Below are 12,786 nucleotides of genomic sequence, written 5' to 3'. Positions count from 1 at the left end.
TTAATCACTGCTTTTTTTTCTTTCTTTTTCTTTTTTTTTTCTTGTTTGACACTGGAGTCTGCATTTTCTTTATATATATGTGTGTTTCTTTTGCTTTCTCTCATTCTCATCATCTTGAGCCTCTCAGGGCTTAGAAATGTGTGTATTATCACCACTCAAAGTAAAATAGCTCCTTAATGGGGTGGTTCACCCAAAATTGAAAATTATCTCATGATTTACTCACCCTCATGCCATCCCAGATGTGTATGATTTTCTTCAGCAGAACACCAAGATATTTAGAAGAAGTATTGAAACTCCAAAATCCACATAAAGGGAATGTAAAAGTAATCCCTATGACTCCAGTGGTTAAATCCATGTGTTCAGACATGATATGATAGGTGTGGGTGAGAAACAGATCAATATTTAAGTAATTTTTGTTCTAAATTCTCCTCCCTGCCTGGTAGGGGGCGATATGCATGAAGGATGTGAATCGCCAAAAACAAAAGAAGGGGAATGAGAAAGTGAAAGTGGAAATTGGATGAGAATTTATAGTTAAAAAAGGACATAAATATCGATCTGTTTCTCACCCACACCTATCAAATCGCTTCAGAATACACCGATCAGCCACAACATTAAAACCACCTGCCTAATATTGTGTAGGTCCCCCTCGTGCCACCAAAACAGCACCAACCCACATCTCAGAATAGCATTCTGAGATGATATTCTTCTCACCACAGTTGTACAGAGTGGTTATCTGAGTTACCGTAGACTTTGTCAGTTCGAACAAGTCTGGCCATTCTCTGTTGACCTCTCTCATCAACAAGGCATTTCTATCCACAGAACTGCCGCTCACTGGATGTTTTTTGTTTTTGGCACCATTCTGAGTAAATTCTAGAGACTGTTGTGTGTGAAAATCACAGGAGATCAGCAGTTAAAGAAATACTCAAACCAGCCCATCTGGCACCAACAATCATCCATGTGATTATCTAATCAGCCAATCCTGTGGCTGCAGTGCATAAAATCATGTGGATACGGGTCAGGAGCTTCAATAAATGTTCACATCAACCATCAGAATGGGGAAAAAATGTGATCTCAGTGATTTGGACCGTGGCATGATTGTTGGTTCCAGACGGGCTGGTTTGAGTATTTCTGTAACTGCTGATCTCCTGGGATTTTCACGAACAACAGTCTCTAGAATTTACTATTTTACAGTTGTAGATCATGTTTGTAAGGAAGGTTGTTATAAAGTGACACTGATTATGCCAGTTATTTAATTTTTCTAAAAGGTCAATCCAACATCAAACATTTTCACTTTTCCATAAACTTCCTCTCTTTATAGCTGAGAATGCCTTGGAAGCCCTCAGTTCAGAAGTCCTCCTGGGCAAGCAGATAAAAATAACATGGGCCCAGAACCATCAGGCTGAAGGAAATGCCAGATTTGAGAATGAGAAAAAGGACAACAATACCCACATGGTATCCATCGCTTCATTAGCTATCAAATAATGTGAATGTGGTTGAGCAGACTATGTTGACTTGTGCTCTTTGTTGCATAAACAGGGTACGAGTCTGTATGTCTAAAATCTGGCATACACCTTGGACAGTGAGCAGCTCCGAAAACTGTTCTCCTCATTCAGAAAAATCACCAATGTTAAGATATATTGGTTGTTTTCAAAGAGATTGGCAGGAAACAAATAAAATAAAAAATACTTATATTTCAAGAGAACAGCCACATAATTGAGTAAAATATGTTGACACTTCTATGATCAGATAATGATGAAGAACAGACAGAGCCAAGGCTACAGGTTTGTGGCCTTTTCCACACCTGAAGCTGTCAATAAGGCCTTGTCCAAGATGAATGGCTGTGTTGTCGCCCAACCGGCCATTGAAGGTCACTCTGTCTCGGCACGTGGAGGGGAAAGCCCAAACTGAAGACCAGGACAGCTGCACTGAAAAATTAACACCTATCCTGCGTACCAGACAGCCTGCTTCCTCTTCCAGGAACATCATGGCCACTGCTTCACAGGTCAGATAACATTTTAATAGAAATTTAAATGACAGCTGTTGAGTGTTCACTGATTTGCTTTGATTTATTGGGGCTTAGTTGTAAAGTTAATGACATGTGTGTGTCCAGGTTACTGAAGCTGTACTTGAGTCTCAGGACGCCATTGAGGCTGGTGAGACATCATTTAACACCACTGATGTGCCAGCCTCTAATGGCCAAGATAATGAAGAACCTTCCAAGGGCTTCCAGATTTCCAAGGTATTAGCAAATCTTTATTCTTAGAGCAATACGTTTTGAAAAAGGCGTTTTATATAGGTCTACACCATTTATCGAGCATTGCTGAGTGAAATGGCAGGTGTATTCTCTTCTCAGCTGACAGTGACTATGGAGGGTTCTGGCATTTTCAAGCCACAACTAGCCGAGCTCCAAACCAGCTGTGAAGAGGCTGCAATGCTAGACTGTGAGCCACATCACTTTTTGGCTTTACTTCCGTCTTTCATATTGTCACTCCAGAGACATCAGTTAACTCAGCTGATATGCCAGCCTTTAATGGCCTAGACAATAGAGAACAATCAGTAGGCTTCCCCAATTCCAAGGTATGAACAAATCTTTATTCTCAGAGGAATACCATTTGTAAAAGGAGTTTTATGTAAGTCTACACGATTTATGGAACATTGTTGAGTTAAACATGGCATGTTTATTCTCCTCTTAACTGGCGGTGGCAATGAAGGTTCTGGCATCTCCTTGCACACAACTCGCAGAGCTCCAAACTAACCCAGAAGAGGCCGCAATGCCGGACTGTGCGTAACACCAATTTTTTGCTTTACTCGCTTCCTTTAGTTTATCACTCCAGTGCTTTATTTGACACCTTTTGTCATTTATAATCTTCACATTTTTGTGCTGATATGTTTTGTTGTTATTGTTCAGTGGCAAGTGTGCAGAGCTGTCAGGTGGCTTCAGGAATCATAGAACAGCCACACTGTGAGGAGCTCCAGACATTGGCCCATAGGCAATGGAGAACCTTCAGAAGGCTTTTCCAATTCCAAGGTTTGAGCAAATCTTTATTCTCAGACGAATATTATTTGAAAAAGTAGTTTTATATAGGTTTACACCATTTATAGAGGATTGTTAAGTGAAACATGGCCTGTATATTCAATGCTTGACTGTGAGTCACCCCACTTTTTGGCTTTACTTCCATCCATTATATTATAACTCTAATTCTTAAATTGACACATTTTATAATATCATGTATAATATTAAAATGTTATATTATTATATTATTATATTGTATGTTTTGTTGTTGTTGTACAGTGGAAAATGTGCAGAGCTGTTAGGAGGCCTCAGGAGACATAGGGCCTCCAAAATGTGAGGAGCTCCAGAAAATGGCCCCTGAAACCTCACACACTGTGACGTAATTTACTAACAAAAACACACTTACACAGTTTCCAGTGTTCCTGACAGCACTTACTCTCCTTTTCTGCCAGTATCTCAATCCCTGGACATCATTCCAAGTGATGCCAATGAATGGACTCCAGCTCCCCAGCAGGTACAGATTATTTGCTTTCTTGCTGCGCTTCATGGCATTTAGCTGGCAGCCATGGTAGCTTAAGCTAGAGCACAGCAGTGATGTACATTTATGCTATTGAATACTTTGAAACCATTGAGGCTGGCGAGACATCACTTAACACCACTGATGAGCCAGCCTCTAATGGCCAAGATAACGAAAAACCTTACAAGGGCCTCCCGATTTCCAATGTATGAGCAAATCTTAATTTTCAAAAGAAATACCATTTGAAAAATGAGATTTATATAGGTCTACACCATTTATGGAACATTGTTGAGTAAAAACATGGCATGTGTATTCTCCTCTTAGCTGGCAGTGAACATGGAGGGTTCTAGCATCTTCTTTTCACAACTCGTTAAGCTCCAAACCAGCCATGAAGAGGCTGCCATGCCGGAATGTAAGTCACACCACTTTTTGGCTTTACTTCTGTTCTTTATATTATCACTCCAGTGCTTTAATAGCCACATTTAGTATTACGTATAATCTTAACATATTTGTGCTTATATGTTTTGTTGTTGTTGTACAGTGGCAAATGTGCAGAGCTGTCTGGAGGCCCCAGGACCCATAGAGCCTCCACAATGTGAGGAGTCCAGAAAATGGCCCCTGAAAATTCTCTCATGGGTATGTTTTGGCCAAAGCGATGCCATAGCATTTACATTTACAAACACCCGTACATAGTTTTCACTGTTCCTGACTTGCTCTCATTGCCCACCAGTATCTCAGACAATGGACATAAACCCTGATGATGAAAGTGATACCAACGAATCAGCTCCACTGGGAGCAGCTCCCCTGAATGTACAGAGAAAACCTCCTCCAAAACCTACTATCACTTTCATGGTGGCATCACACTGCTGTCTTCTCTAAAGCAGTCGGAAGTCCTTACACATGTCTTTTTCTCTACTATATCAGGAGGGTGACTCAAGTCAGGAGTCTTTATTCTGGAGACCCTGGCTCAAAAAAACATTGGAAAGTTGTTTAAGAGCAAGTGTGAGCTGCCCCACAAGCTGGAGTGTCCTCGGCCACTGGGCCCTCAGGTTAGTACAATTTCAGTGTAATCTGCTCAGCTTGTATATCAGGATGAATGGATTTTGTGTTAAAAGGTGGATCCTGTCTTTACTGTGTAATCAGTGTTGTTTGTGTTTCCAGACAAATAACGCAGTGATGCATCAGTCCCAGATGCAGCAGAAAGATTGCAGAAAGATACATCAGATACAAAGCAATTGAGAAAAAATTGCAATTAAAAAAAGTGGAATAAAAAAAACGTAATAATAAAAAAAAAAAAAAAGTGTTTTGAGTGCATGTGTTTTTTTCTAGTTTTAATTTATGTCCTAACAAATTAGTGTTTGATATTAAACCACTTTGTTCAAAACTGCTTTTGTAAACAAATTATAGTAAGACAAAATGGATGAAGAGATTGGTAACATTTTACAATAAGATTCTATATGTTATCATTAGCAGATGAATCAGGTATCATTAACTAACAATAAAACAAAATATTTTCACAGCTTTAAGGTAAATGTAAGATAAAATTGTTCATAGTTAGTTCATGTTAGTTTATAATGCTTTGACTAATGTTAACATGTACATCTTTTGATTTTAAACATGTATTAGTATATGTTGAAATTAACCATTAATAAGTGCTCTAAAAACATGGTTTATTATTATTTCAATTAGGAACTCTCAGAAATAGAATAAAATTTTTTATTGTATAATAAAACCCAAGCAGATCTGACCGTCAGACATGTGAGCTGCAGTGAGGTGGATTTCAGTTGCATGTAGCTGGCCATGTATCCCTAAACGTGTTGATTATGTGTTCCTGATGGGCTTATCTAGTGACACGAATAACTAAGTGTATGAGTGATTGAAATTAAGCAACTAAGCTAAATACTAGCTACATGCCATGTAGAGTTTCCCAACTCAACTTAATTGTCATTTTATTAAAGACAACACTTGAATTCGATTTAAGATTTAAACTGATGGTAAATGACAGTGGAGTAGGTTTGGTCTTGGCAGACAAGATCTGCTTTATCCATGCTGCCGCTGCTGCTGCTTGACATGAGTCAATATGCTGCTGCTGAGACAATACAAGCAAAAGAAAAGCAATTACCCCAAACCAAGCAGATCTGACCGCCAGACATGCCACACACAATCCATTTATTTATTTATTTTTATTAGGGGGCGGGCGCAATGCTCGAGACAGGGAGTGGAGGAATCCTGTGAAACTGTCATGGATGGAGCAGAACAGTACATTCAGTACAATAGTTTCTGCTGTTGTTGCTGCTTTTCCATTTCATTCATTAAAAGCATTTTCTCTGCAATGACGTGTTTTTTACACAACAGCTTCACCTACAGATCAACAGGAAAAGAGAAACTTGTAGTTAGTGTTTTGTCAAAACATCTATTTGTAGAAAATAAAAAATGCATGGGTTCTGTGCCTATGATATGGGAATGCACTGAAGTGCACGAACCTGGAGCTTTATCTCATCAATCTTGCTTTTGTCTCCCTCCAGACTGTATCCATATTTTCGCAGAAGTCCTTCAATGTGCCTTGTTGGTGAGAAATATGGTTATGGTAACATTCAGACATCATTTTTAAAATATTACTTTCAAAAATTATTCTGGACCAGTCTGATCTCTGACCTTTGAACATCAGTGTTGTGTTCCAGTGCATAGCGCTCTTGTAGGAAATGTTGTAACTCTTGGCCTTGTGCTTCTAAAGTGCTCATGACCTCGCAGGCAGCGATGCGCACTCTGGGTTCCTCCTCATGGTGAAGTGCCCAGATCAACAACTCATGGAGAGCTTGGGTCATGCAACCTATTATTCCTAAAGCTTAATTTATATAATAATAATTCCTTAATGTAATATAAATAAAAATTAACATTCTTTATTAGACATCGAATGTGTACACATACTGTGAGTGATAAAAGGAATATTCAGAATTTTCATTGTTGAGTGAACTATTAATTTAATATAGTGCAACTTGAAGATATTTACCAGAAATTTGTTTCCTTGTAATCTCTTTTTTGAGCTTACCATTAATTGCTTCTACTTTCACTTCCCATGATGGGTCATTCTGCATCAAGTTCATTAAATGATCCAGGATCTGTGAAAGGGTTTTAATTACTATTGAATTAATGTGGTCATTCCAGTGAACCCTCAATGAATGAGCAATTTTCAGTATATTTTGCTATTTATTATCAATGATCTTCATGTTTAGAATTATTTTACTACTAGACTAGTTTTATTCTCCATGTTTCAGAATGTAATTTACACAGATTGAAGTTCCTAAGTGTTTAAAGTCAAGTTCTGTATTGTCATTTGTAGAGAAACAGACAAACTGTGAAATGAAATTCTTGCTAAGAAAAGATTTACAGAAGAGAAATAGAAGAAAAGATGGATGGATGGATGGATGGATAGATAGCTAATAAGAAGTGTACCAGTATAAACACCCTCACCAACTGATCTTCCATCTTTAGAGATGCTGCAGTCAAGCAAGCTTGCAGGCGCACAGCCACAAAGTCATCCTTAAAGCACTGCAGGAAAGTGGGCAGTAGCTTGGGTGTCATTATACTGAGCTGACCAATGAACACCAGCGCTTCCACCCTGCAAGCTGTTGGACCCTCTTTCAGCTTCACACTATGGAAATATTCTTTGTCTTTTAAGAATGAATTGAAAAGATGTAGTCATGCTATAAATAGAGTAAAGAGTTTAGTTTTTTATTTATTTGTTGGGTAGAGTCAATAACCTCAAATCATTGTGCAACTCTCTGCCAACATCCAGTTTACAAAGAGCCTGAGCTGCAGCCTGACGAACAGCAGGGCTCCAGTCATTCCACATTATGTACATCAGTTTGTTGCAAATATCCTGCAAGAAAGTATTTCTTATGTTGAACACTCTGGGTTATGTTAACTACAGTAGTAGAGTTTTGAGATTTGTTTTTGTTATTCATAATTATCCTGCTACTTATCTTTTATGATGTCCTATTCTCATTTGATTATTGTTGAACAGCACATTGGTCAACAGTCTGTTCTTTTTAATCGTGCTTTATAAATAAACTGACTTGACTATGGAATGTATGATTATTAAAAATGCCAACATGACCCTATTAACTTTCTTAATACACAAACCTGCTATTAATGTGCACAAATTATCTATGCACATTCTTCCAAAGGAAAAAAATAAAAAAAATAAAAATGCTTTCGTAATATTTAATCAATGTAATAACTTGCTCTGCTTCTGAAATAATGTACCAATCCCTCTTATTTTTCAACCGCTGGTTCAATTCTGGTATGTTACTTCCACTTTTCACGACCTAATTAATTCCTAACCCTTACAAAAAAAATCTAGAGTTGCCACAAACTTGCCACAAATTCGCCACTCATTATTTTCAAATGCAAAGCTTTGCGGCAAACTCTTTATTGTCGACAAAGGTTTGCTGCAAGTTCAGTGAAGAGCACCGAAACTTCAGGCAGATATTTGCAGAGAATATAGCAAACTCATTTGCATATGAAACTAACGAGTGCCGAATTTGGCAAGTTGGCAAGTTTTCAGCAAGTTTGCGGCATGTTTGCCAGAACTCTAGATATTTTGGAAGGGAATGGATAAAACCAAATCCACTCCTTGCTGAATATCTTGTTTCACTCGGAAATATGTCATATTACAGAAGTAAATGGGTTGTGAACTGTTTACGTTGACTTAAAAGAGTTTCTATTATAATACCTTATTGATAGGAAAATTGAGTTGTGCAATGCTGTGACAGGCCTGAACTCGAGTTTTCCAGTTAGCACTGTTTAACTCCTCAGCCAGCAGAGAGCGCACTACAGTCTGAATGGGAAACACACACTGTATCATAAATGACTGGGCGAAATCATGCGAATAAGGTTAACTAGTTTACATAGTGCACACAGATCACTGTAACTCACAGTCTTCCTGCTAATGCTGGAGAGTAAAGTCATAGACTGCTCCTGATCTGATGGTGAGTCACTGATGAAGTGCTGTGAAAGAAGTCTCTGTATGACAGCTTGTCTCGTGTCACCCTCTATGGCCAGGCACTGAGCTGCCACCCAGCTGTCTGCACCTGTGCCTGAAGGGTCTGAGTCATATAACATATGATGGCCATTTTGAGTCAACATCTATGTAGAAGAGATTTCTTTACATCTGACATCAGTGTTTATTGTAATGAAGTTTATAGAATTTTATAAAATATTTTTTTATGCATCTTAAGATTTCTTATGTCACAAGCACTGCTATTCTTCCACACAATCATTTTTTTGCGCACCTTGTTTCAATGTGTTTTGTAGTATGTCTCTTGCGCGTAAGTTAGGTGTCCTCATAGCATACTGGCACACTGCAGCAGCCATCTGAACTCTCTTCACTGGGTCATCCAGAGCTGAGACGATGAGAGGCTGCAGTTCCTGAGATACTGCATGTAGATTCGATGCCTTACCATGTTGAGCTGGCCAAAAACCTTTGGTAGATAAAGTGTATTGACAAAATCAAAAACCTGGTTTGTTTCTCTCTCATTCTTATTCTATTCTTTTATATTATATTATATAGTGTGTATGCATTGGAAAAGGCTGACATTTAAGCTACGAGACTTACATACCTACTTTGCCTGGGCGAGGCTCCTCTTGTGGTCCATTAACTGCTCCTGATGCACAAGTTATAATTGCCTCCAGCCGCACAGAGTAATGAGGGTCATTAAGAGCCCTCTTTAGGCCCTTAATTGTCACACTCTGCCAGGGCAACTCTAGAAGAAAGACCGAATGATTCTCCAAAAGGTGTTTCCATGCAAAAGTAATAAAATGTATACAGGTACATATCAAGTATGTTCATCTTCATTCAACACACATACCACATCTAGATTTATTTATGTGTTGGTATATTTTCTGCTTACAAATGTAAAGTTTTTGTGTAAGTGCCATGTTCGAATTAGAGGGCTGGGGGCAGACCCCCCATAAGACTAAAGACGCGCGCGCGCGTGCGTGCGTGCGCGTGTGTGTGCGTGCGCGTGTGTGTGGTGGGAGTCATCGAAACTAGAATACTGAAAACATAAAACTAGACTTGCTTTTCTTTTTTTTTTCTTTTTTTTTTTTTTTACAAATTAATGCACTGACACAATGAAAATGTGTCCATTTGTCCCAGTTTTCATAGGTAATCAAAATTCATTTTTTTTTTCAATTGGGAAATTCTACACATGCTCAAGTATGCCCAAGTTTCACCTCACTATAATATTAAGTTATACTTCTTCTTGATTTATGACACTAGAACTAAACAGTGCACACAATTAAATGCATGTAGTTGTATCCTTATTTATCTAACTACATGCTGGCTCACTATAAAACAGTTGTTACTAGCAATGTAACATAATTCTGACAACAACAAAAAAATCCAGTAAAAGGGGACCCGCCAAGAGCTGTGACACAATTCAAACACTGTGTAACTCAGTGACTTAACAGGCAGCCTGTAGGTGGTAAGCAGCAGCATTGTGTAACGGGTTAAAAGAGGGTCCACCAACCGAAAGGGAACAATTAAAACAACCATTATTTTGAAGTTACATCACTGGTGTAAGTGTACATAAAAAAGACATGCAACTCTCCATTTATAATAAGATAAGGAGAGGTATAGAGCTGTTAAAATAAACACCTACTGATTTTCCAGGAAGTCCTCCAGTTGTCCACTGCATAGCGAAGAGTGGAAAGTTCAGCCACAGGCTTGACATGCAGCTGCTGTCTTGCCGTCTTGGGACCCTGTCTGATTAAGTCAGAAGGTTTGCGATCCACCTTGGGGTCATTGTCCAACATGTCAGTTCTGATGGGCAAATCCACCTTTTGCTGTATCTCTCTCATAGCTCTTCCTGTTCCTGCTACAGAAACATGTAATACAGTTACACTAACCTTCATATTTATAAGTTGTTAATATGAAGGTTTGTGTCATGCTTCTATATATACAAATTATATCCACATGTATGAATCTTCCTAATGTATTATATCACGACAACATTTATCTGGATGAAATTGAATATGCTGTTAAAATGCAACAGATGCCAAAAACCATGCTTTCACTATGCACTTTCACTAATGGTGACTATCCACTTCTCTGGGCCACACAGAAATAAATCTTGGATATTCTTCTGGTACATTCATTTAATACATGACAAATCATGATTCCTTCTGCCTTGACAATATACATGCTTAGCAAACCCTAAAAGCATGCAAGACAATGTTGAAGCCTACCTGACAAGCTCTCTTCTTCAATAATGTTCTCTTTTTCATAAACCTGGCTGCTTACACATGGATTCGGGATTTCCTGTAGACGAGGGGCCTGTTGGACCTCAGTGTGCATGATATTCACAGTGGTTGCTGTCTTATTTATGCAACCCCGCACTCTGTCCAAGTAAAAACAAAAGTTCACTTTCTTTCCTCCGTAGAACACAATAAGAGATTAGCAGAATGTCAGCCTCAGTCACCATTCACTTTCATTGCATTTTTTTTTTTTTCCAAACAACGAAAGCAAATGGTGACTGAGGCTAACATTTGGCCTAACATTTCCTTTTGTGTTCCAAGGAGGAAAGAAAGTTTTACAGGTTTGGAACAACATGAGGGTGAGTAAATGACAACTTTTCATTTTTGGGTGAACTATCCCTTTAATTAAGGATGGATACCAAATAGAACAACATAAAATGCAAGTATGGTTTAGACCTGAATAATTTGACTGTTTAACTAATATGTAAGTATATACACTGTATATCGAAGTATCCCATATGATATGGAAGCTATTGATTTTGAAAACCATGTTGATGAAAGGCAAAGATTCTGTGACAAAAACCTACTTGTGTTGTTTCCTCAGAGACAAAAGTGGACCAGTCTTATTTTGACACTGTTTGGGGATCTGCTGGTTGGAAAACTGCTGTTCAGTAGTCTTGGCAAGCTTCTTCAGTGCAAACTCCTGCCATCCGCTGCTCCTGCTCTGGTTATCCCTATCCTCTGCAGAAGATTCCTTCAGGCAGGAGTGCACATTTAACACCCTGACCTGTCCTTTCCTTCTAAAGGCATCGTACACTTCGCTTTTATCTCTAGCAGTTCTAAAGGATACAGTAGTGTTCACTGCCGGAGCCTGTACTGAAACCCTGTCTTCATTTTTGGTTAGAGGACTAATATTGCAATGTAATTCTTTGTTCTTATGTTTCTTACTTTTCTTTAAAGAGCCTGTGGCATGGAAAAGCCAAGTAAAATCATGTGTCCTGTATGAAATGGCCCCCATCTCATGCATAACTTCATCAGAGAAAGAAAGGCCTTGGCTTGCATTCTTCAAAAACTGTCTGTAAAGTTGCTTCTCTCTGTGCTTGTTGTGTTGCTCTGGTCTCCATTTCGCAAGCTGTAAATTCATGGTGCTTGGTGAGGCCTAATGGAAAATTGTCTAAAAAGGGGAACAAATTTATAGTCATGGGCTCATTTTAAGAACGGTGACTTTCATTGCTTTCATTGTAGAAAATCTCACCATTACATGACATAATGCACCTGTCAAATACCATTTGATTATTAAGGTCTCCTGGCTTTATAACACTGCAAAAAAAGGCCTATAAAAAGAAATCTGGATGCCAGCTTTTTAAAACACTGCACGAGACTCTTTGAAAATCACAAATGTAAACGGAATTGAACAAGAAAGCTCTCTGAATCACAGTGAGTTTGGTGGTATGAAAAGTTTACCTTCACGTCACTAGGCACTGTACTGGAATTACTGTTTGGAGCTCACGGTGAGAAGTTTACCATATTTATTTTAGAGTGTTAAAGCAGTTTATATCAAATTAATAATACTTTCTATTGATAAAACTTTTTATTGGAGAAAAAGGAAAGCAGTTCGCTGACTACCTGCGAAAGTTACTGTTTCAGCTCTTCAGCGCTCAGACGTTGGCATAGCAACAAGCAAAACGCTTTACACGAAGCGCCCACTGAATACTACATTGAGATTCCCTCATTTTCATTGGACAGTTGAAAAGCGCCCACCCCGATTTGAAAACACCCACAGATTGAGAAATGCCCATTATTGTTCTGCAGAGACCAAAGCTGTGTCCCGAACGACACACTATACACCAGTGGTGTTCAATTGAAGTTTCAAGAGGTCCGATCTCTCCATTTCCTTCCCAGCAAAGGTCCGGATAATAATAACTTAATCCGTGTCAGTAGTCAGTATGCTATGAAACATACATATGCACACACAGGGTTGGGAGGGTTACTTTTG

General features: G+C 38.7%; 1 protein-coding gene across 1 annotated transcript; it reads right to left on the bottom strand.

Moving 5' to 3' along the window:
- Window positions 1–5,684: 5,684 nt before the first annotated feature.
- heatr4 (HEAT repeat containing 4) lies at window positions 5,685–11,934 on the bottom strand. The gene is made up of 13 exons (XM_051646460.1): window positions 11,378–11,934; window positions 10,782–10,933; window positions 10,196–10,411; window positions 9,152–9,295; window positions 8,825–9,001; window positions 8,469–8,638; window positions 8,266–8,370; window positions 7,292–7,410; window positions 7,002–7,182; window positions 6,580–6,649; window positions 6,186–6,375; window positions 6,014–6,092; window positions 5,685–5,891 (listed from the first exon to the last, which is right to left on the bottom strand). The coding sequence occupies exons 1-13, from the start codon at window positions 11,932–11,934 to the stop codon at window positions 5,796–5,798; spliced, it is 2,256 nt and encodes a 751-aa protein (XP_051502420.1). The 3' UTR covers window positions 5,685–5,795.
- Between the last annotated feature and the right edge of the window lie 852 nt (window positions 11,935–12,786).

The sequence above is a fragment of the Myxocyprinus asiaticus genome, chromosome 20 (genome assembly GCF_019703515.2).
Source record: "Myxocyprinus asiaticus isolate MX2 ecotype Aquarium Trade chromosome 20, UBuf_Myxa_2, whole genome shotgun sequence".
In the NCBI taxonomy this organism is placed as follows: Eukaryota; Metazoa; Chordata; class Actinopteri; order Cypriniformes; family Catostomidae; genus Myxocyprinus; species Myxocyprinus asiaticus.
Note: the sequence above shows the minus strand (reverse complement) of the source record. Positions and strands in the feature narration are given on the sequence as shown.

Excerpts from the sequence above, each read along its gene's own strand:
- heatr4 (XM_051646460.1), bottom strand. The coding sequence starts at position 11,934 with ATGAATTTACAGCTTGCGAAATGGAGACCAGAGCAACACAACAAGCAC. Across the intron at positions 6,376-6,579 it reads GAAAGTAGAAGCAATTAATG|CTTTAGGAATAATAGGTTGC; the intron begins GTAAGCTCAAAA and ends ATATAAATTAAG. Across the intron at positions 6,093-6,185 it reads CACAACACTGATGTTCAAAG|GCACATTGAAGGACTTCTGC; the intron begins GTCAGAGATCAG and ends CTCACCAACAAG.